Genomic DNA, 21,757 nt, shown 5'->3' on the forward strand with positions numbered 1-21,757 from the left:
AAAAAAAAAGGAGTAAGATGGCTGGAGGGCAATCCTATGTACCTGAGGCAATATTGTGCTTCTTGGCATTTACTTCATCTTTAATTGGAAATGCCAAGTAGTCTATTCATTATTTTTAGTAGTTAATATTCTTATTTAGTATGCACTTATTAGTATACATTAGCAATTTTAAAACATTTCAACAAAACAAAATTATAGTCAAAATTTTATTATCTCGCGTGAGTTAATTCCTTTCTTAGGATTCCCAGGACACTTTAGGGTGCAGCTCTATAACCCAAAGAAAATGTAGGTGCAGCTACACAATGAATGAGGACCATTGGGACAGTCACTTGTGATAATTCAGTCAGAGCAAAATGTTTGGCCTCTCAAGTGGAAAACTGCTTCTGGTTTGCAGTGGCTCTGAGATGAGTCTTAAGAGAATGAACTCACTTCACATGGCCAGCTCCCTGCCAAAGCACTCTACTCCAGGAATAAGATGTTTAATCCTTTCAATTCAATGACTATAGCAGCGAAGAAAAGAGACAATGATTCCCAACAGAGCTAAACCACATGTAAAAAACAAGGAGAATGTGCCAGGCTGTCTCATGATCAAGTATTTATAGTAAAGCTATTAATGGAATGGCAACTCCAGGGGAGTGGAGATCCTAAATAGAAATGAAAATTCTGATGCACTCATCTTCAACAGCAAGAACTTCAGTGCCGTCCTAAAGGACATAACGGAGGTAAAAAGCCTTTGGTATGTGATCAAACCTATTCTCTGCTAAAACAAATGTTCTTTTAAAACCATTGAGATATTGTCTAATAAAATACATCGTGTTTTACTACCACCATTCCTGTTACATGTTGTATTACGATAGTCCGTTTATTCGTATAACACATTTCTTTTTAGACTCTACTAACTAAATAAAATATTATTTTCAGTATAACACTCACTGTGTGTAGGAAAGATGTTCTTTTCGATGAGTGCTACAGTCACTGAGAAAAACTCATAAGCCAAGTCTAAAATAGATGAATCTGAGCATTTTCATAGTTACAATGGCACTGACCTAAGTTTTATATGAAAGGCTGTTTTCCCTGAATAAGCTTTAAGTAAATGGCTACTCATGGAAACTTCTAATTTATATTGAATCTGTGGCAGTTCAGAAAACTGTTTTAAGTTTATGGAAAAAATTTTAAGTGAATATTTTGTTTTCTAAATTCTGTATTTTCTTCATTTATCAGTCCTATCAATTTTGTGTTTCTCTGAATTTCATTTGTAATTTTAAGCAGTTGATAATCTGTGTTCACAACGGGAAAAATAGTTTTAATTCTTTCTAACTTTAAAGGAAGTCTGTCCTCATTTCACATGGATAATTACACCAGCGACGAAGACGGAGATGATGACTTTGACACCCAGCTCATCATTCAACAGAGTTTACAGGATATTCACAAGCCAGGAACTACACAGCAGGCACCTGAGGAGGAGAGGTAATGGTCCCATTGGCAATGTGGTATAAGTATCCGACAGTTGAGACTTGTCCAACCAAGACACATACAAACTTATCTGCCACCTCAGTCAGGTGGATGGGGTAGGGTCCAATCTTTAATCTATCAAATCAAGAGGAAGAATTATGTAAACTTAAACCCGGAAGAGACTAACTCCTTCTGAAGGGTGTGGATTCAGAGTTCACTTATGATGACACTAGAGAAGGACTCCGTGTGTTCCTCAGCGGTGTGAGAGAATTGCCCTGGATATGGGCTATCTGCAGCCAGGCGCACCTAGTCCAGTGCCCTCTGGCTGCTCAGCATCCACAGCCCTCTGAGTAGTTACTGTTGTTTTTCAGGGGTGATAAACCCTATTTGCTTGGGATGGTGACCTCTATATGCCTGCTGAGAGGTAAAACTGGATAAATATGTTTTAACCCCAAGAGATTTTACAATTAAATAGAGAAGTTGAAGTACATCAAACTATAGTATTCTTTAAAAGTAACAAAGTCAAGGAGTGATCACTGTATGCCACATTATTTCAAGCATTTCATAATTATTACCCCATTTAAATTCTAATTCAAATTACCTCTCTATGTGGCAGGTACTATTATTATCCCCATTTAGAGATGAGGAGACTGAGGCACAGAGAAGTTAAGTGACTTACCCAAGGTCACAGAGCTAGTAAGTGAAGAGCCAGGCAGCCTGGCTTCAGAGTCGGTGCTCTGTACCATACTATTCCTACACTTTTGTGTTAAATTTAGGAATAATCTTTAAATAGTTAAAGTTTTGTAAAGAAATTGGGTTCATTAGATTATCTGTTATATTAACTTTGTGATTAAAAATTTTAAAGTTCATTGAGTAATTGACTTTGAAGTCATGATTTTAGGCTAAAGGGCGTAAGAGATTTTGATCAAGAATATTGAAAGTTATCAGAGAAATTAAAATTGACTATATTATAAATTTCAATTCTTAGACTTGCAAGAATTGTATGATATTCAGGAAGGCTTGCTGATTTGGTCAGGCACCTGAAGGAATTAGGAAACTAGAATATACTTGAGACAGGTGGGAAAATGCCCCCGATGCAACAAAAAAAGCCCCCGTCCTAATCGCCAAAACCTGTGACTATGGAACCTTCCATGGCGAGGGAGCATTAAGGCTGCAGGTGGAAGTAAGTTTGCTACTCAGTTGACTTTACGATAGGGAGAGGAGCCCGGATTTACCCAGGTGGGCCCGAAGTAATCACCAGGGTCCTTAAAGGTGGAAGAAGGAGACAGAAGAGAAAGAACCTGAGAGATGGTAGGGCGGTGGCCCAACATTGCTGGTTTTGAAGATGGAGGAGGCGTCCATGAGGCTAGAAATGTGGGAGGCCCCCAGGAGCTGGAAAAAGCAAAGGAGTGGATTCTCCCCTTGGAGCCTCCGGAAGGCGACCCTGCTGACACGTTGAGTTTAGTCCAGTGAGCCCATTTCATGCTTCTGAACTGCAGAACTGTGATAGATTTGTGTTATTTTAAGCCACTAAGTGTGTGGTAATTTCTCACAGCAGCCACAGGAAACCAATACAACATTAAATCTGTAAGTACAGTTTTAAATGTTTAAAAGAATTTAATTGACGACCAACTTGTAAATAGTACAGATTGTCTAAGGGAACTTATTTTCCTCAAGCTGGGTGCATTGCATAGTCAAAGATAATAGGAAGGAGACAGTCTTTATTTACTGTATTTAAAAATAATATAAGATTCATAAGTTGAGCTGCAAAACTTTATTTTTAAATGTTTTAATAAAAACATTACTTAAACAAAACTGCTAATAGTGTTTTCTGAGCACAAATTCTGACCATGAATATTTTGTGAAACTCGCACCATGGTTATTTACCATTGTTAATAATTTTTGTTACACTCACATTATAGAGTGGCCGTTAAATTTTACCATATGATAATGTGACATTTCAGTCCTAGGCAGGTTTGATTCAGTTCAGCAAAAATTGATTGAGGGCTTACTGTGTTCCAGGCTGGCTTACGGTCCTTGCCGTAGAGAAGCTAACAGTCCAACAAGGGAAGACAGACACGGGAGAGGAGATTCCTCAGAACGCATTAAGGGCCACACTACATTTTGGAAGTATTTCTCTTAAGCCCCAGTCATTGCCTCAAACGAGAGTTCATCTCATGTGAACTACTTAACCACTGCTGCCTTTACCCTTCCTTTTGTTTCATATCAGATGCCTCAGTTTTTCCCTCAGCACTGGAATTACATATATATTTTTTTCCTTTGCAGCTTCCATTCCTTTGTGAGCACTGACTGGAAGAAGATAGTTGAAACAATAGAGACAGTTAAGTACTCTTCCTATTCTATCCCCTTCAACTTGTGATAAGATGTGTTGGTAACAACAGGAAGCCTAGAAGCAGGTTCTCCTCAATGCTTAAGACCATGGCATCCACAGCTGCTGTGGCCTTTCCTGGGAGAAAATGCTTCAGCACAACCTAACTAAGAGCTCCTGACTCCTGCGTGGACAGACTTTTTTTCTGAATGTGACACGATGATGGGTATTCACAGGGCTCGGTGGTGTAGAGTGCTAGATAAAAGGCCTTACTGCTTGTTTGTCCAATGCCATTTAAATTTGTCTTTCATAGAAAGTGGTGCTAGAATTCTGTTGTCTCATGCCTAACCTTAATGGCAATATGGGGCTGCCATTTATGTGTGCCAAATGTGAATCTGTTTTCATTTGGCTTATTAATAGGTAAGGAAGATGCCTTGTCACACTTGACCAAGTACCGTTCTGCTTTTGATGAAGCAGATAGGATAGGCTGGCTTCCTCTGCATAAGGCTGCAGTGCAATTAAATAAGAACATTTTGGAAATAACTCTGAAAGGTAAACTTCCTTTATAACTCTTTGTGATGCTTCTGAGACATCGATTTAACATTTATTTCTGTATCCTAAACTGTTTGGTCTAATGGATTTATTTCAGCTTCGAAACCCAGTGTGTGGGAGCAAACCACCCACGATGGTGAAACGCCACTTTTTTTGGCTGTCAGCAATTGCCTCTTAGAAAATGCCAATTTTCTTCTTCTCAATGGCTGCAATCCGAATGCCAAGAATTTCGAAGGCAATTCTCCTCTTCTTACAGGTAAATTAACCCCTTGTCTCTGGAGAAGAGTCTGTGGCTCTGAATCTCCTCCATGTCCACGGGTTTCAGAGGCAACTTTTTTTTTTTTTTAAGCTTTTAAAGATTTTATTTTTTTTCCTTTTTATCCCCAAAGCCCCTGGTACATAGTTGTATATTCTTAGTTGTGGGTCTTTCTAGTTTTGGCATATGGGACACTGCCTCAGCGTGGCCTGATGAGCGGTGCCATGTCCGCACCCCAGATTCAAACCAGCAAAACCCTGGGCCGCTGCAGTGGAGTTCACAAACTTAACCTCTCAGCCACGGGGCTGGCCCCCAGAGACAGCTTTTTGTGCATAGTTGTAGCACTGTCACTTTGGTCCCAAGTGACCAGACATGGGTACTTGACTCTCACGAAGCTTTCTAGAGCTGGCCTGTGAGGTGGCCTGATGCAAAATCTATGACCAATTAAGAGTTGATCATTTTGCTTGGTGCCTTAATTGAACCAGTTAATTCTGGTGTAAGAAATAGAGGAGCAAAGTAGGAAGCAGCAGCCAATGGTTGGGTAAAGACGGCATATTGAATACAAATGACTAATCTTGCTCCCTCCCGAGTCTTCACTAAAATTACAGTTAAGCAATTGTTTTAAAGCGTTAAGATACAAAAGAATGGGAAGAAGAGGAGAGGAGACAACAACAACATGATTTTTTAAACCTGGAGAGCAGATGGATGAGTAATAAGTGACAAGAAAGCCAAATCTTAATTGGTAGTGGGGAAAGCCAAAACCTAGCACAATTATATCAAAAGGTCTGGAAATCATTGGCAATAGTTACCTCATGGAACATGGGTGAAGGATGGGCAGCTGAAATAGGAGGATTGGTTGAAAACTATTAAGGAACAAGTAGTCAGATCTCTAGATCACTTCTCCCAATCCACCTGCTGGGACAGACTCCTCCCCGGCCCCAGGAGAGTTCTGGAAGCTTATTCTCTGGATAGTTTAAGCAGAGGCTCCCTGGACTGAAGGATGTTAGGTGAGGGCAGGAGTACTAGACTGAAAACACTGGAGGAACTAAGCAAACATAAACCTCCCAGCCCTCCTCCACCACCAGGATCCTAGAAAGCTGGCAGCCACAACTTCACCCTCCAAGAGGAGGTTTCTCTGGAGAATTTGATCAGCCCAAGAAAAAAAAAACAAAGATAGTGAAATTGGGTGTTCCCCAACAAATGCCCCAGGCATATCAACCTACAGTTAAGATCACAGTCCAGGGGCCAGCCTGGTGGTGTAGTGGTTAAATTTGCACGCTTGCTTCAGTGGCCCAGGGTTTCGCCAGTTCAGATCCTGGGTGCAGACCTAGCACCACTCATCAAGCCGTGCTGTGGCGGCCTCCCACATAGAATAAGTAGAAGGACCTACACCTAGGATGTACAACCATGTGCTGGGGCTTTGGAGAAAAAAAAAGTCACAGTCCACAAGCCTCACCCAATGTTTAGAATTTCCAATTAGCTTTTTAGTTCCTAACTCTTAACATGAGCAGGTACCCAAGGACTATCTGAGGAAAGTTCTCAACAAACCAATAGAGATAGGCAACTTGGAGGAAGCAGATTATTTAGGGAAAATAAAATGTAGGGGGAAATTATCATTAATTTCATCAGAGAAATTAATGAAAATTGAAATAATAGGATACTATCAAAAAATCAAAAAACACATTCTTAAAAATTAAAAATACGATAGCAGAAATATAAAGCTCTCAAAACAAATGCTGGGAGATAGTTTAGGAAAGCTTCCAGAAGAAGACGGTAAGAAATGGAAAATAGGAAAAAAAAAAAAAAAAAACAAAAAACGAGGAGTATCTAAGAGGAGCAATGTGTGAATAATAGGAACGCTGGGAAGAGAAGAGACGAGATGGAACAGTGTACCCTCAATGAAATAAGTCAAGACAACGGTTTCCTAAAACAAAGGACATGTGTTTCCAGAATGAAAGGGCACACTAAGTGCCAGCTCAATGAATTAAAGAAGACCCAACCCCCTTGGCACTCTATACTTCCAGTCTGAGAGCAATTAGAGCACTTTCTACAACACATTATAAGTGGTTCTGAGCAGAATTCATATTGATTCAGGGTCTGGCACCAAGCAAGAGTCCTCACACACAGTAGGTGCCAATAATTAGCAAACAGACAGGGAAATAGGGGTTTTAGGATCTTGAAAGACTGAAGATCATCATCCAAATGTGAATCGACAGCATAAATAGAGAAAAGCCAATTATTGGAGAATTTTGATTAACAAAATGTGAGGTTAAAAATAATATCCTAATAAATAATTCCTAATAGTTTAAAAATAAATTCCTAATTAAATTCCTAATGCTGTTTTTGTTTTTCTTCATTTAAAGCAGCTACAAGCATATCTAGGTCTGTACTGCATACTTAAATTCCCATTTTCTTGGGAAAATGAAGATGATAAATGAATTTTTTTTGCAGCCAATAGACAATAATTGGTCATGGCTTACAGAAAAGCCAACAGCCTACTGATGTAAAACACTATTAATATTGATAGATGCCTCATTTTGCAATCTGTTTTCCTAAACACAAAATGCAGGCACATGAGGGGAGGTAGGAAAAGGTCCTTAGGAAGCCTGAGGGACACTAGCTGATAAGCTACTCTGGCCTTCATTTCCTGTTGAAAATAATGCCCACCTCACTTCTGATTTCCCAGCTGTGCTACATGATTCCTATGACATGGCCTCCTTGCTGATCAGTTATGGGGCGGATGTCAATCTGCGGTGTGCCAATGAGAGGACAGCACTCCACGAAGCAGCCAAACTGGGCAGACGGGATATGGTGAAGCTTATGCTGGTTTCGGGGGCGCACCCTGACCCACGGAGCTCCTATGGATTCACTCCTCTGGCTCTTGCTGCCCAAAGTGGACACACTGAAATCATGGAAATATTACTGCAGAAAGGCAAGATTTTCCATACAGTCAGTACACTACAAAGGGGTAACATGACCCTAGCATTCTCCTCTTGAGGGAGAGCTTCAAAATAAGAGAAGTTAATATTTTATTTAAGCCTAATACAAAAAACACATACTTTTGATAAAAGTATGTGTTAATGTTGACTACTGAAAAGCCTAAAACAGTCGGAGACTGAATTTATTTGGTGTGAAATAAGTTTCCTAAAATTACTAGGATGCAGGTTCCTCTTTTACTTAATGTTCCCTGACCATGTTAAGAGGATGGTTGTTTTTGGGTTTTTTTTAACGTTTTTTGGTGGTGGTGTCCTTTTCTAGATTCATAGAATCAAAGACCCTGCAACGCCCCCTACACGTTGTCTCTGCTTAAACTAGGTCATGGTCATGAGGCAGTCCCAGCTCTTATCTGATGACTTCAGTTGTTAAGAGATTCTTCCTGATTTCTTCTCTTTGGGTCCCAGTTCTCCCCTCTAGTAATAACCAAAACTCTGAGAGAAGGGGAAGCCAACTTATATTTATCAAGTACTTTCTAAATACCAGGCATTGAGCTACCTATGTTGCCTCATGTCATCGTCTAAAAACTCTGTGAGGTAGGCACTGTCCTCATTTTGCACTTGAGGAAAGTGAGGGTCAGAGATGGTAGCAGTTGCAACACTTGCCTTCAAACATGCCTCCGCCTGCCACCAATGCTGTAGCTGTGGCCATTTTAGCTCCTGGTTTAACTGGCGGAGACTTTGGCTCAGAGAACGTCAGCATTTATTGTCTTTGCGGAGAACTCCACTGATGACACTGTTAGATGAAGCAATGTAGTATCTAAAGCTTTTTGGTTTTCAAAGAAACAAACCTTTACCAAGATTTAATAAAGTCCCGATATTAGAATTATTTTCTTTATTCTCCTCCCTGTTTGTGTCCAGAAGCCTTCTTTCTTTAACAAGATATAGTCCTGATCTCCAATATTCCATACAGCAAAGACTCCGAACAACCTTAAATCTAAATCATAGAGGGAAGGCTAGTTTCCAATCAATGGCTGTTAAGATATTTTAAATGAGTGATATCAGAGATGTCTAAAGTCATTAGTTGGAATAACAAAAGTAAACACTGGATCCTTTATCTTTAAGGAAAAAGTAACCTTTTGTGTACATCATTGATTAAAACATAAAGAGGCGAGGCAACAGATTTTAAATCCTTAACCTTTCAGAGAAACCAGCATTGTTGACCTCAATGAGGTCAGTGAGTGAGCATTTTCCTTAGGTAACCCACTTACAGAGTAATTTGCACAAAGTGACATAACTAGTAAATGGCAGAGCCAGGATTTGAACACACATCTGTTTGATTCCCAAGCACATTACTTTACCACCCCGCATTGCTAGAGGCAACATGACATCACAGAAATAGGCCCTGGGTCTGACCCGCCTGCCCATGAGTCCTGACCACCTTGCTTGCTAGCTGTCCATCTCTGCGGAAGTCATTTAACCTCAAGGATCCTCAGTTTCTTCATCTTTAAAATGAAGATATTATCATCTACTTCTTAGGGTTGTTGTGAGGTTCAGAAATTATGATGCACATAAAGGAACCAGCACATAGTGAGCACTCATTCCACGGAGGCTCATAAGACATTTGTTAATGCGTTCTAGGAATAGAGTTCGTAGGCAGGCACTAAACTCGGATGACTATGGAGTCTGTACTAAAGTCACTACATCCTTTTTATACGAGCTGTGAATGTGCCCTGAATGCCCTCCTTTCCTTTTGTTTATTCAAATGTTACTCTTTCTTCAAAGCCTGTTTTACTGAAAGGTCTTCCACAACTGATCCAACACTCCTTCCTTCACTTCCCAGCCCCTCACAGTCCCGGCCCTGACATCTTCTAGAGGACATTTTGCCTATACCTGTACTCTTACTATCCACCCCACTCACGATGCTTAATGTACAGGGTACTACAATTTATCCTTTTAACTATCAGCAGTCCACAACTTCAAATAAAAACTACAGGGTCTCTTACTATGAACAACCCCCTAAGAACCAGTGAAAACAGAACAAATGCCCTTTTCCACCATAACGTCATCATTAGATGGCATGGTGAGAGAGTTCGACAGGATTGTTAGTACCATCCTATATATAAGTGTGTTATGAGTTAAGTAGGCTTTTGAAGGCTGGTCTGGAAATAAAATCACCTTTTGTAAAATTATTTCTCCTGCAATTTTCAAGTTCAAACTAACAACATAAAATTACTCTGAAAGCCAACCTACTCATAACTTAGAGACTGCACCATTTTTTTCCTTCTCAACTAGATTATAAGCTGCCTGAGAGCAGAGACATATATTTTATTTCTTTGATTCTTAGTGCTTTGCTAAAGTGGCTGCTCAATAATTGCTTTTTGGAGGTGGTGGTATATTTTTTTAAGGATGCTTAAGCAATACAGTGGAAAAGACTTTGCATAACAAGACTCTCTCTTCTCTTAGGAGCTAATGCTCTTGGTCAGGCCTCTGATTCTTCTTCCATCTTACTTGAAGCCGCTCGTGGAGGAAATCCAGACTCTGTGACTCTCTTGCTGGAGCATGGAGCTGATGCCAACATCCCTAAGAATTCAGGCCACCTGCCCATTCATGTGGCAGCTGACAGAGGCCATTTATTGTAAGTTCAATTACATTATTGCAAATAATAGAAACAGTAATAGCTACTTTATTTATTTTTGGAGCAGCTTCTCAGAACTTTATAGCCTTCATCCCTGATCTTATAACTCCAACACCCCTTTTAAAGCTAAAAAAACTCTTGACCAGCTAGAGAGGTAGAGTCAGCATATTCTGTAGCCACTGAAGAGACATAAAACTGTTTTATCATCAGCTCTTTAGGCAATAATGGGGAGCCTCAGATCTCACTGATTGGACTAATTCTGAGTTTTATAATCTAGACAGGAGTTTCATTTAGCCTTACTTGGTATCTGAGCTTTTGGATGCAGGAATTATGCTTTTTTTTGGTTGGCGGTTCTAAATATACCACCTAATACTAATACCGTCCAGTGGAGTATAAAACAATCATGAACAGGTTAATGCTGCATCTTAACAAAAACTATTTTTAAATGCACCTTGAAATTTTTTCTCAGAGCTCTAAAGACTTTGGTTCCAGTTACGGATTTTGCTGCCATCAAGCGGAGTGGCATCAGTCCAGTTCACTGTGCAGCAGCAGGAGCACATGCTCAATGCCTGGAACTTCTCATTCAGGCTGGATTTGATGTAAATTTCATGCTAGATCAGAAAATTCGCAGACACTATGATGACCACAGGAAGTCAGCTTTGTATTTTGCTGTATCAAATGGCGACCTCTCTTCAGTTAAGTTGCTTCTGAGCGCTGGAGCTTTGCCTAATCAAGATCCAGTTAACTGCCTCCAGATAGCCCTAAGGATGGGCAATTATGAGCTGATAAGTCTGCTGCTGCGGCATGGGGCCAACGTCAATTACTTCTGCAGAGTCAACCCTTTACATTTCCCATCAGCACTGCAATACACACTGAAAGATGAAGTCATGCTCAGGATGCTGTTAAATTATGGGTATGACACAGAGCGATGCTTTGATTGTCCTCATGGAGACAAAGTACATCCCTCCTATACTTTTGAAGGCTGGACATCTACAGTTATCAAAGATACTATGGTAAGTCCACAGTATCGACTATATCACCTTACACAGTCATTATCGGTGGCCCTGAACTACAGCAATAGAAAAGACTCTAGGGGCCAGCCTGGTGGCACAGTGGTTAAGTTCGGATGTTCTGCTTTGATGGCCCAGGGTTCGCCAGTCCAGATCCTGGGTGCAGACATGGTACCACTTGGCAAGCCATGCTGTGGTAGGTGTCGCACATATAACGTAGAGGAAGATGGGCACAGATGTTAGCTCAGGGCCAGTCTTCCTCAGCAAAAAGAGGAGGATTGGCAGTGGATGTTAGCTCAGGGCTAATCTTCCTTAAAAAGAAAAAGATGAAAAAGACTATCCATTCTCTCCAGAAGCTCATGGTTGGGAAAATTTTAATATGTTATATAAAAAATAAACACAATAGTAGAAAGATATAAAAGATATAGAAAAAGTGACAACTCTACCTAGAGTTTCACAATGAAGCAACACCTGAGCAATGTTTTGAAGAATGAATGCAGTCTTTTATACCAGTAATGCTTTTTCTTTGAAAAATGAGTTAGCTAGCTGAAATCCTTCTGCTTTCCTGACACCCGTACCCCTAGGTTTTCAGCTCTCTCTTTTGGCTCTAACATTTGGTTAAATGGTTTTCTCTAATTACTTTTTGATGAAAAAAGAATCCCAATAAGTACAGTTGACCACTCCTTCCTTCTTGAGACTTTTCTCTTGGCTTTCATCAACCACAATCTCCTATTTTCCCCCTATCTCATCAGTCTCTTCTATTTTGCCAACTTGAGCACTTCCCCCAACTTCTCAAATAGCTGCCACCCTTCAGATTTCATTTCAAGTGTTACCTCCTCAAAGAGGCCATTCCCTATCCACCTTATCTAAGGTAGTTCCCTTCCCTGATCATTCTCTTATAATGCTGTTCATTTCTTTTATAGCACTTATCACTTTCTGAAATTCTTTTTAATATTTTACTGATTATGTCTCCCCACAAATACATGAATATAAGCTCTTGTTCACCATTTTCCTCAGCTTAGAGATCTGTGCTTAGCATACAGTAGATGCAGTATAAATACTTCAATTCATATTAAAATCTGAAAATAGAAAGGACATGAAGTGGAGAAAGCACTTTGAATCAATTCTGAAAAGTGAAAGGGAAAATATTTTAATACTTCATGTTTATTATTTTCGGGTTATGTTTAATGTGGGATTTGGCATTTAGCATATATCACCTTGCATTATTTCCTGATTTTTCATATAGCATTACTTGACTTCTTACACAGGCATCTTATCTAAGAGCATGTAAATTACTTAATAACAGAAACTATCATATCCCTCAAGTATCAGGGTGGGAGTAGGTTATGAATGATAGAAAACCTCAAATAAGAGTGGCTTTATCAAGATGGCTCATTCCCCTCTCATTTAAACAAAGGTCAAAAGTAAATAGCCTTCTAATTGGACAGCTCCATGAGTCACAGGAGAAATTCAAATCCACATTCCAGCCAGTAGGAAGGCAGGCAGGTGGAAGGAGCACACACCTTGCTCTTCTTCAAGGGCATTCTGGGAAGTGCTCACACTTGCACTTACACCTCATTGGCTAGAACTTAGGTGGGCACATCTAGGTGCAAGTGAAGCTAGAAAGTTAATCTTTATTCCAGACAACCACGTGGCCAATCAAAGGGGCTAATATTCCGTAACAGTCTCTCTCACACCCACATTACATCTTACATAGTTCTGAAGACAAGTAGTATCTTTCCAAATGTCAGACCTAAGAAATAGATTTTCTCGTTGGACACCTTTGCTTACAAATGAAGCACCTGAGACCTTGGTTCCTGACTCTGAGTTGAGTGCTCTTTTGATTGCTATTTAAACCATAGATACTTAGTTTTTCATTTACTTTCATAGTTCTGATTTTCTTCCTCAGTTCTGTGAAGTAATAACTTTGTCATGGCTGCAACATCTGTCTGGAAAGGTTGTTCGAGTGATGCTTGATTACGTTGATCAAGTTCGGATCTGTTCAAAGTTGAAAGCTGTGCTCCAAAAACAGGGACTCTGGTCAGAAATCCATTTTATCTTGAGTGAGTTTCTTTCTTGTAGAAGATTCTTAACGAAAATACTAATTGTATTCTTATTTGTTTTGTAGAACATTCTTCTCTTTTGCTTAAAGAAACCAAGAAAAATACTATTCCTATCTAAAAAATGTTACTGTTTATAATTACAATTAATTTGTACTTATTACCAAATCTGTTTGGTAACTCTTTATTATATAGGTAGGTAGTAATTTTCTCCTAATCTCATGGAACACTGTAGACACAGGAATTAAAAGCTATGATATGGCAATAAAAACAGAGATGAGAAAAACCTACGATCTAAGCCTGTAGAGGATATCAAATGCCCTTTCAAACCAAATTCTTTCACAGTAGCACATAAGTCAAATTAAGAATTTCTTTTATCTCATTTCCCCCTGGTTAGCGATCTTTAGTTTTGAGCCTGACCCTGACGGGCAGGATAGGGGGTTAATACATTCAGAGTTAAGAACTTTAGGTCTCACAAGCCAGACCCACAACTGATGCTAGTCTTTAGTCTCTAACCTGATGTGGCTCTGAAAACATGTCTACAAGAAGGGCTGCAATGAGAAACGAAAAGCTGTTTCCCTATTAACTTTCCCACTTAGTCACAGCAAATGAAAATCTTGATGGCTTAAGTATAAAATACATTTGCTAACTAAACCCTAAGATCACTAAGAAATACAGCAATTTTTTCCTTTTGGATAATGTGCCTGTCTCTTTCATTTTAGCAAACCCTCGCTCCCTAAAACATTTGTGCCGCCTAAAGATCCGGAAGTGTATGGGACGTTTACGTTTGCGCTGCCCTGTCTTCATGTCATTTCTTCCTTTACCCAATCGTCTAAAAGCATATATCCTTTACGAAGAATATGACCTTTATGGACAAGGAATTTTCACAGGAACCTGGTAATCCAACCATTTTGGATGAAAAGGTATAATTCTGCAATTGTGTTTCTTAAAATTTGCCTTGCTACATGATTCATATTTCTCAACGCAGTCTACATTCTTTAGAAAGTTGCTCTGAACAGAGCCTCTCAATATATAAATGGCTAGCATTCTGAAAGGCAGTTAAAAAAAAAAAAACCCGAACAGTAAAAATTTCAATTAACTGAAATACAACAGTTCTGACTCTGTATTGATCTTACATTACGTATACGAATCCACATGGCTACATGGTCAAAAATACCAGCTGCCACCTCTGATAATTCAAGGTAATGCTTAACAGTATTCCTTTTTATAAAGAAGTACATATATAAAATATCTTAGTGATTACACTGAGTAAATATTGATTCCAGCACATGACCTAGAAGTTAGTTCTTGTGCAAAAGTCTCAAGGCCAGCTTAGCATCTGTTTACTTGCAGAATCCAATACTGAGGTGGGGTAATTAACTTAATTGAAATAGACATTCAGTTGCAATTTCATCATTAATGGGAAACAAGTGTCCTGTCCCTTTTTTCCACAAAACCCTGGCTAAGGGTTACCATTTATCGGTTAATGTGATCACTGGAACAGAAATTAAAAATGTGTTCAAATAGACGATGGCTTATGATTTCTGTATTGAACCTACTAGCCCAGTTCTGGACACATAGGAGGGGCTCACTGATAGAAGCAGTTACAGGACGTTTACATGTTTTTTTTAATTGAGCTTACGATAGTTTACACTCTTGTGAAATTTCAGCTGTACATTATTTGTCAGTCATGTTATAGGTGCACCACTTCACCATTTGTGCCCACCCTCCACCTCCCTTTCCCCTGGTAACCAATAATCTGTTCCCTTTGTGCATGTGTTTATCTTCCACATATGAGTGCGGTCATACCAAGTGTGTCTTTCTCTATCCAGCTTATTTCGCTTAACATAATACCAAGGTCCATCCATGTTGTTGTGAATGGGATGACTTTATCCTGTTTTATGGCTGAGTAGTATTTGTGTGTGCGTGTGTACGTATACCATAGCTTCTTTATCTAGATAGGCACTTGGTTTGCTTCCGTCTTGACTATTGTGAATGCTGCTGCAATGCACATAGGGGTGCATGAGTTTCTTTGAATTGTTGATTTCAAGCTTTGGATAAATACCCAGTAGTGGGATGGCTGGTCATATGGTATTTCTTTTTTAAATCTGAGGAATCTCCATACTGTTTTCCATAGTGGCTGCACCAGTTTATGTTCCCACCAGCAGTGTATGAGTGTTCCTTTTTCTCCACAACCTCTCCAACATTTATTTTTTGTCTCGGTTATTTTAGCCATCCTAATGGGTGTAAGGTGATATCTTAGTGTAGCTTTGATTTGCATTTCCCTGATGATCAGTGATGATGAGCATCTTTTCATGTGCCTACTGGCCATCCGTATATCTTCTTTGAGAAATCTCTTCATTCTTTGATCAGGTTGCTTGATTTTTTGTTGTTGTGTTACTTCTTTATATATTATCGAGATTAACCCTTTGTTGGATATATGATTTGCAAATATTTTTTCCCAGTTGGTGGGTTGTGTTTTTGTTTCAATCCTGTTTTCCCTTGCCTTGTAGAAGCTCTTTAGTCTGATGAAGTCCCATTTGTTTATTCTTTCTATTGTTTCCCTTGTCTGAGAAGACATGGTGTCCAAAAAGATCCTTTTAAGACTGATGCCAAAGAGGGTACTGCCTATAGTTTCCTCTAGAAGTCTTATGGTTTCAGGTCTTGAGTTGATTTTTGTGAATGGCATAAAGGAATGGGCTATTTTCATTTTTTTACATGTGGCTGTCCAGTTTTCCCAACACCATTTGTTGAAGACACTTTCTTTTCTCCATTGTATGTTCTCAGCTCCTTTGTCGAAGATTAGCTGTCCACAGATGTGTGGTTTTATCTCGGGGATTTCAATTTGTTAGTTTAAATTTTTATTTCTGTATATTCTATGCTGCATGAAAGTACAGGTTTCTATATGTGGAAAGTGAAGAAACTGCGTAGACATTCATTCAGCCACACCTGTGTAGCATTTAGATGGCATATCAACAGGGAGAACAGAGAGGGAGGATGATGTAGTCCATTTTCACCACAGGCCTAGTCAGCTACAGTCTTGATTTTTGTATGTTTATTCTTAGTATTTTTTTTTAGCATAATATAGTCCATCTTAGGGAAACTGAAGTTACGTGATTTCTTTCTGATGTAGGGATTCATGGCTATATAGACTACTTCTGCAAGCACAGACTTAAAATTACTTTTAATGATACAGTTTTCACATAAAACAATTTGCAGAACTAGCTAGCATAAATATTTTTATTTTTTAATCAAATGTTAGTGTCCGTTTATAAGTAAGTGGTGGATTATATGTATGTCAACATACAAATATATTTAGGATACACACACACTTAGATAAACTACATAATTCTAAAGTTAGTTTCACCCACTCCCTGGACCTTCTAAAAGTGTGTACATTTTATAAAATGCAAAACAAACTAGAAGAGAAACTCCCAGGAGAAGAAGAAAACTTGCTAAGTGCTACAGGAAACTATAAAGAGCACATGGGATAAATATGCATTAGTATTAAAACTACATCCCAAGCCACTTATGCTGGAGTACACAATAACCTGCCCCTTTTCTGTGAATAGAACCAAACATAGCAAGTACACATTGTCTATAACATGTTAATTACTGAAAAATCGCTTTATTTTTCTAAAAGAGTCACTAGTGATGAATCAGTATTACTTCCCAATAAGTGACTCTTTAAAAAATTTTAGCTGTCATGGAACTGCAGTGGGCTAGAGGTGTAACTATAGTGTCACAACAGATTAAGAAAAAGTCCAACTCTTTTATAAGCATCATTTGAAATTACTTGGAGAAAAAATTCAAAGTATCAAATATTTCATACAAAAGAGACTGTACAAAAATTATGGACTTTATTATACATTAAAAATCTCCTAACAGCATATTTCCTGAAGCCATGTCAGGGAATACCTATTTTGACAAAATGAAAAAATAAGTTCTCCATTCCACATGTATGCCACCATTACATAAAGTCGAGCTCTTCAAATCCAATTCTAAAGGGAAATGTAACATGATCTTTAATTTTATACTGCATGATTAATAGTATCAGTGAAAGAAGAATTAACCAATTCACTTACATTACAAAATCACTAAATATACAAAGCAGTTTCGCACATTAGTTATAACTTAATCCCCAGTTCTCATATTAACTGAAGTTAATTACATAGGAGTATAGCCACAAGAGATTGGTTAAAAAGTATAGTTCCAGTTTCAAATCTTTATGTATTAATTAATTAATGTAGAACAAAATCTCATGAAAGAGTAAGTCAAACTTGCTAAAGATAAAATGAAAGGGTTGCTTGCTACAATCAGTGTGTTTTAATATTTAAAGTACAGTTTGAATGCTAGGAGGTTGTTGTCAAAACCAATGTTAATATTTTCACTTTATTAAGTCAAGTGGCAGAAGGTTTTGTAACACACAAGCTCTTAGGACCTGAAGCATTATTTATATAAGATTTAAATCTAAAATACTTGTAGTTCCTATATATAACTCAAAATTAACTCAGATGCCTCTACCACATAAGATATGTTATGTAGAATGTTATGCACACCCTATTATCTTTTTCTCAAGCATAAAGGTAACACAAATTTACCACCCCTAGATTGTGGAGCCTGAGAATTCTTTTGAAATTAACCACAAAGTAATCATTGTAGACATGGCAAAAACTAGACTGGCTTTGAGGATTCTGTACAAGGTAACAGTTTCAGTCCCTTGTTAGAAAGTTTTCAAAATATTAAAAGGGAGAAGGAATAATAGGTTTCCTACCTATTTACTTCACTACTAGAATTATAAAAGTACTATTCATATGGATAGCAGAGTGCCTAGCAGAATTAGGTAGACAACTTCTTTCATTTTAAAGAATCAGCTTTGTTAATCTCTAAAAACCACAAAATGTAAGACTGAATCTGAGAAAGGTATTCCAAAATCTAACAATTACCACTCAAGCATTCCAGAGCTAGAAGGGGTTTCAAAGAGCAACAAAGATCAGCTTCTTCCCTAAATAAAAAAGAGAGTTTATTAAAGTTGATGCTTAAATATCTGCAGTAATGGAATAGTTCATATAGTACGATAGTAATGGAACAGAAGTTACATCATCGAACATTGTTAAACCCATACACAACTCCTATTTGGTGCTGGAATGCGCTTTGGTCTGGCCTGTGGACATGAGTGTGTTACTGTGGAGATTCCTATCAAACATGACTTAACAGCAACTACAAATCTGTCCAGAATCCCTAAGTTTGCCAGTACCCTTAACTCTAGCCTCCACTTTGACCCAGAGTGCTAACAAAGGGCAGCACTTTGCTACCAGGCAAAGCACCAGCCTAGTAAAACTGCCTCCTCATGCTGACCACCCTTGTTGGGTGACAAGTTTCATCTGAACTAAGCAAGGTGACAACTCACTAGTATAAACAAAAGACTTAATGAAACAGAAAGCTTAACTAATTCTCAAAAAGGTCTTAAAAGCAGGACTTGCCATGACTAATCAGGTGTTGACCACAGAAGAAATTTCAACTTCTACAGAAGGAATGATACACAAACTACTGTGAATGCATTCCCTTTAGTAAGCAAAAAATAAACTTTTTAGAAAAAGTATTCCATAAATTTCTCCCTTTTTACTAAATGTTTTGGTAACACAGGGCTGCAAAATAACGATTATCAAGTAATCATTATTCCCATTTGGCACATGGATAAAATGAATATCATGATCCTATGTATAATTATCTATCCCATTCCTACAGAAAATAGTGTATATACAGTGTGAAACAGCCAAACTATATTGTGAGAAAAAAACAGATGCCATTTCTACTCAGAACTAAGAAGAAGAAACTATATATCAAAGAACAAAAGGCTTTTTTTCCCTTGTAAAATTAGTCTTAGTCACTAATCTCTTGAAAACTTTAAATCCATGACTATGTAAAATAGTTTATTCAATATATTTAACTTGTCTATAATATACTTTTACATGCGAAACATACGAACATAATTTCTATCGGCAATGTTAAAAATCCAAGTAAAGAAAAAAAAAATCAAGTTTTGACATAGAAGTAGGCAGTAGAGAAATGTCATTTTAACCTTGGCACCAAGCTAAAATCCTTCCTTGGTTAACTCTCCTACACCAAGCATTCAATTTCTTTTCAACCTTTCATGGAATCAGACCTTTTACTCATTTGAAGAGTACAAGTATTTACAATAATTAGTGCAAATTATTCTCATATATTAGTTATTTGCTTTTGTGGATATAAAGTGGTGATGAGCATTTTATCAAAACACGGGATTATGAAAATACTGTGGATATTAGTCTGAAATTTAAAAGACTACATTTTCTAAACTAAACTCTGGGAATTTTTACTTTAAGCAGGAAACATACTTGTTATAGAACTTCTTTTGAAATATCACGTGTTTTTCAATAAAAATTATTTCACGCAATGCAGAAAATATGGTGTATTATTTTGTATCAATATCTTTACACGTTAAGTCCTAATCTAAAACAAACAAACAAAAATCCTTTTAATAAATTCCAAAATCTTCTTTTAACCATTACTGCTCTGCAGCAATAATTCAAGTCCCAACCTGAGAACTAAGAATGTGATAATAAAATGCCAAGGGCTCTATCACGTAAACTTCTTTCCTTGGCATCAGGAGTAGTACATCAGGGAAACGTTGCAATCCAAGAAAGTGCCCTGAAATCAACAGTACCGTCTGCCACAATTTGAAACCTGAAGTCTAAAACCTCTGTCCTAATTATTTTATAAAAGTTCTATTGCACATTTTATATTGTTAAAATATTTGCAAACTTACACAATTCTCCACATAAAGAGTTTTGAACCTATTCAGTCGCAAGCTTCCTCAGTGCCAGCAAAATGTTCCGAATAAAATAGAGGGAGCATATCCATGAATGTCGAAAGCTGAAGAATAAATGATTCCTTATGGTCATAGTCAATTACAATGAAAGATAATTCACAATTTGAAGGAAAAAGGCTTAATTAAGCAAGTGCAGTTCCTCAGCAATCGACTTCAGGGAGATGAACAGGTTTCTTTTAGACATGTGGAATCTGATGTTACTGCATAGGATTTTATTTTGAAGGAAAGAAAAATCAATGCAAACCTAAGTCATTAAGGTCAATCATTTTAAAAAATGAAGTTAAAACAAACAAGGCAATATAAACTTTAGTCTCCTCGATATTTCAACATAGTTGTTACCTTGTGCCATTTCATCACAGAAATTATCAATAAATTCCAAGGGGGGATATATCAACCAAAATCAAGGATAAGTTTATGCTTCTGACTCTCTCTTCTTTCCTTCTTCTCCCAAATCACTCTCTTCTGACTGGCTGCTGCTAAGGACAACAAACTGCCCCTCACTACTGGCTTGGTTTGGTCTACTGGAAGCAGCTATCAACCGACTCTGTTCTTCTAAGTCCTAATGGAAAAGAGAGAAAAGAAACTAAGTTAATTGTTTGCACCCAGATGGAAAACTATGTAGTTAAAATACACACTTGAGAGCCACTTCAATTTTTCTGTCATAAATATGTATGCATAATTTTGGCCGCTTACTAAAAAGAAAGGCTACTCACAACCAATGCAACAACAAAGTGAATTTTGGCACCATCCTAGAAATCCTATAAAAGCCAACATTTCCCTCTTCTCCATTTTTACGGTCAAGAACCACGTTCAGGCCATCATTATCTCTTACCTTTTGCCAGGAAAAGGCTCACAATGGATCATTCCACATCCCCTTTGTTCCCCGTCTCCAGCCCTCTTCTCCATCTTTGTCCAATTTATCTTCTAAATTAGTTGTCATCTATCCTCAGCCTAATCTATCAAGGAAGCCTTGACTTCAGTGTCATCGTTGCCACTTTCCCCCTCCTTTGTCCACACATCCAATCCACTGTCAACTCTTGCTGGTCTGTTCTCATTAAGTATCCCACAGTGATCTCCTCTTTTTCATTGCTACTGCCACAACCCATAACAGCTCTTACAATCTCATGGATCACCTATCTAATGCATTCTCCAGATTTTGCTCTGAAATTCGTCTAGCTTAAAATTATCCTGTTGGATGGACAACGATTTGACACTCCTGGTAACATTAAATATTAATAAGTATATATATATATATACACACACACACACACACATATATATTCCTAGAAGCCAATGTGGCTTTCAGCAATGACAGTTAAATCTAAATGTATATATACAGCATTTCAAAAAACCTGCTCTGACAGAGACAAGCTTCATTGGAATATGGAAATATGAAACTTCTGGTATGTTTGCCAAACAGCAAGTCATACTACATGTGTTAGTTAATCTATATTATAGTTATACTTAGAATGTAAAGATATCAGAAGACAGACGTCATCCTTTTCTACTATGCTATGAATCACCTGGTTATGAAGTGGCTGATGAAGCAGAACAGACCTTCATTTGGAAACTAAAATCTGAAAGTCACAGTGCTGAATTAAAGAAACTCTTCACAAACATCACATCAGAAAAGATCTCGACATTAGGGCCGCATAC

The 21,757-nt window shown here is 38.0% G+C and overlaps 2 protein-coding genes across 5 annotated transcripts in view; one reads left to right on the top strand and one right to left on the bottom strand.

The window, feature by feature from the left end:
* Window positions 1–511: 511 nt before the first annotated feature.
* Window positions 512–21,750, top strand: ASB14 (ankyrin repeat and SOCS box containing 14). Of its 3 annotated transcripts, none has more exons than XM_046662220.1 (11): window positions 523–722; window positions 1,326–1,467; window positions 3,739–3,794; window positions 4,202–4,333; window positions 4,431–4,589; window positions 7,276–7,521; window positions 9,989–10,160; window positions 10,630–11,173; window positions 13,080–13,233; window positions 13,953–14,153; window positions 20,583–21,750. In XM_046662220.1, exons 2-10 carry the CDS (start codon window positions 1,346–1,348, stop codon window positions 14,129–14,131), a joined length of 1,764 nt encoding a protein of 587 aa, XP_046518176.1. In that variant the 5' UTR covers window positions 523–722; window positions 1,326–1,345; the 3' UTR covers window positions 14,132–14,153; window positions 20,583–21,750. The 3 variants fall into 3 exon arrangements, with proteins under 3 accessions (XP_046518182.1, XP_046518176.1, XP_046518169.1); XM_046662213.1 differs by having other exon boundaries at window positions 524–736; XM_046662226.1 differs by lacking the exons at window positions 13,080–13,233; window positions 20,583–21,750 and having other exon boundaries at window positions 512–736; window positions 13,953–14,102.
* The window catches only part of APPL1 (adaptor protein, phosphotyrosine interacting with PH domain and leucine zipper 1), a 33,464-nt gene continuing 28,775 nt past the window's right edge, over window positions 17,069–21,757 (bottom strand). Inside the window, exons 22-23 of one of the 2 annotated variants that reach the window (XR_006888710.1) lie at window positions 20,441–20,660; window positions 17,069–18,235 (exon numbers count right to left, since the gene is read on the bottom strand). Coding sequence is in view for 1 of the 2 variants with exons in the window: in XM_046662195.1 (XP_046518151.1) it covers window positions 20,514–20,660 (147 nt within the window). In the remaining variant the exon portion in view is untranslated. Of the gene's footprint in view, window positions 20,661–21,757 lie in introns of both variants that reach the window. The other variant, XM_046662195.1, reaches the window with a different exon arrangement.

Source organism: Equus quagga, chromosome 1, assembly GCF_021613505.1.
Source record: "Equus quagga isolate Etosha38 chromosome 1, UCLA_HA_Equagga_1.0, whole genome shotgun sequence".
NCBI lineage: Eukaryota > Metazoa > Chordata > Mammalia > Perissodactyla > Equidae > Equus > Equus quagga.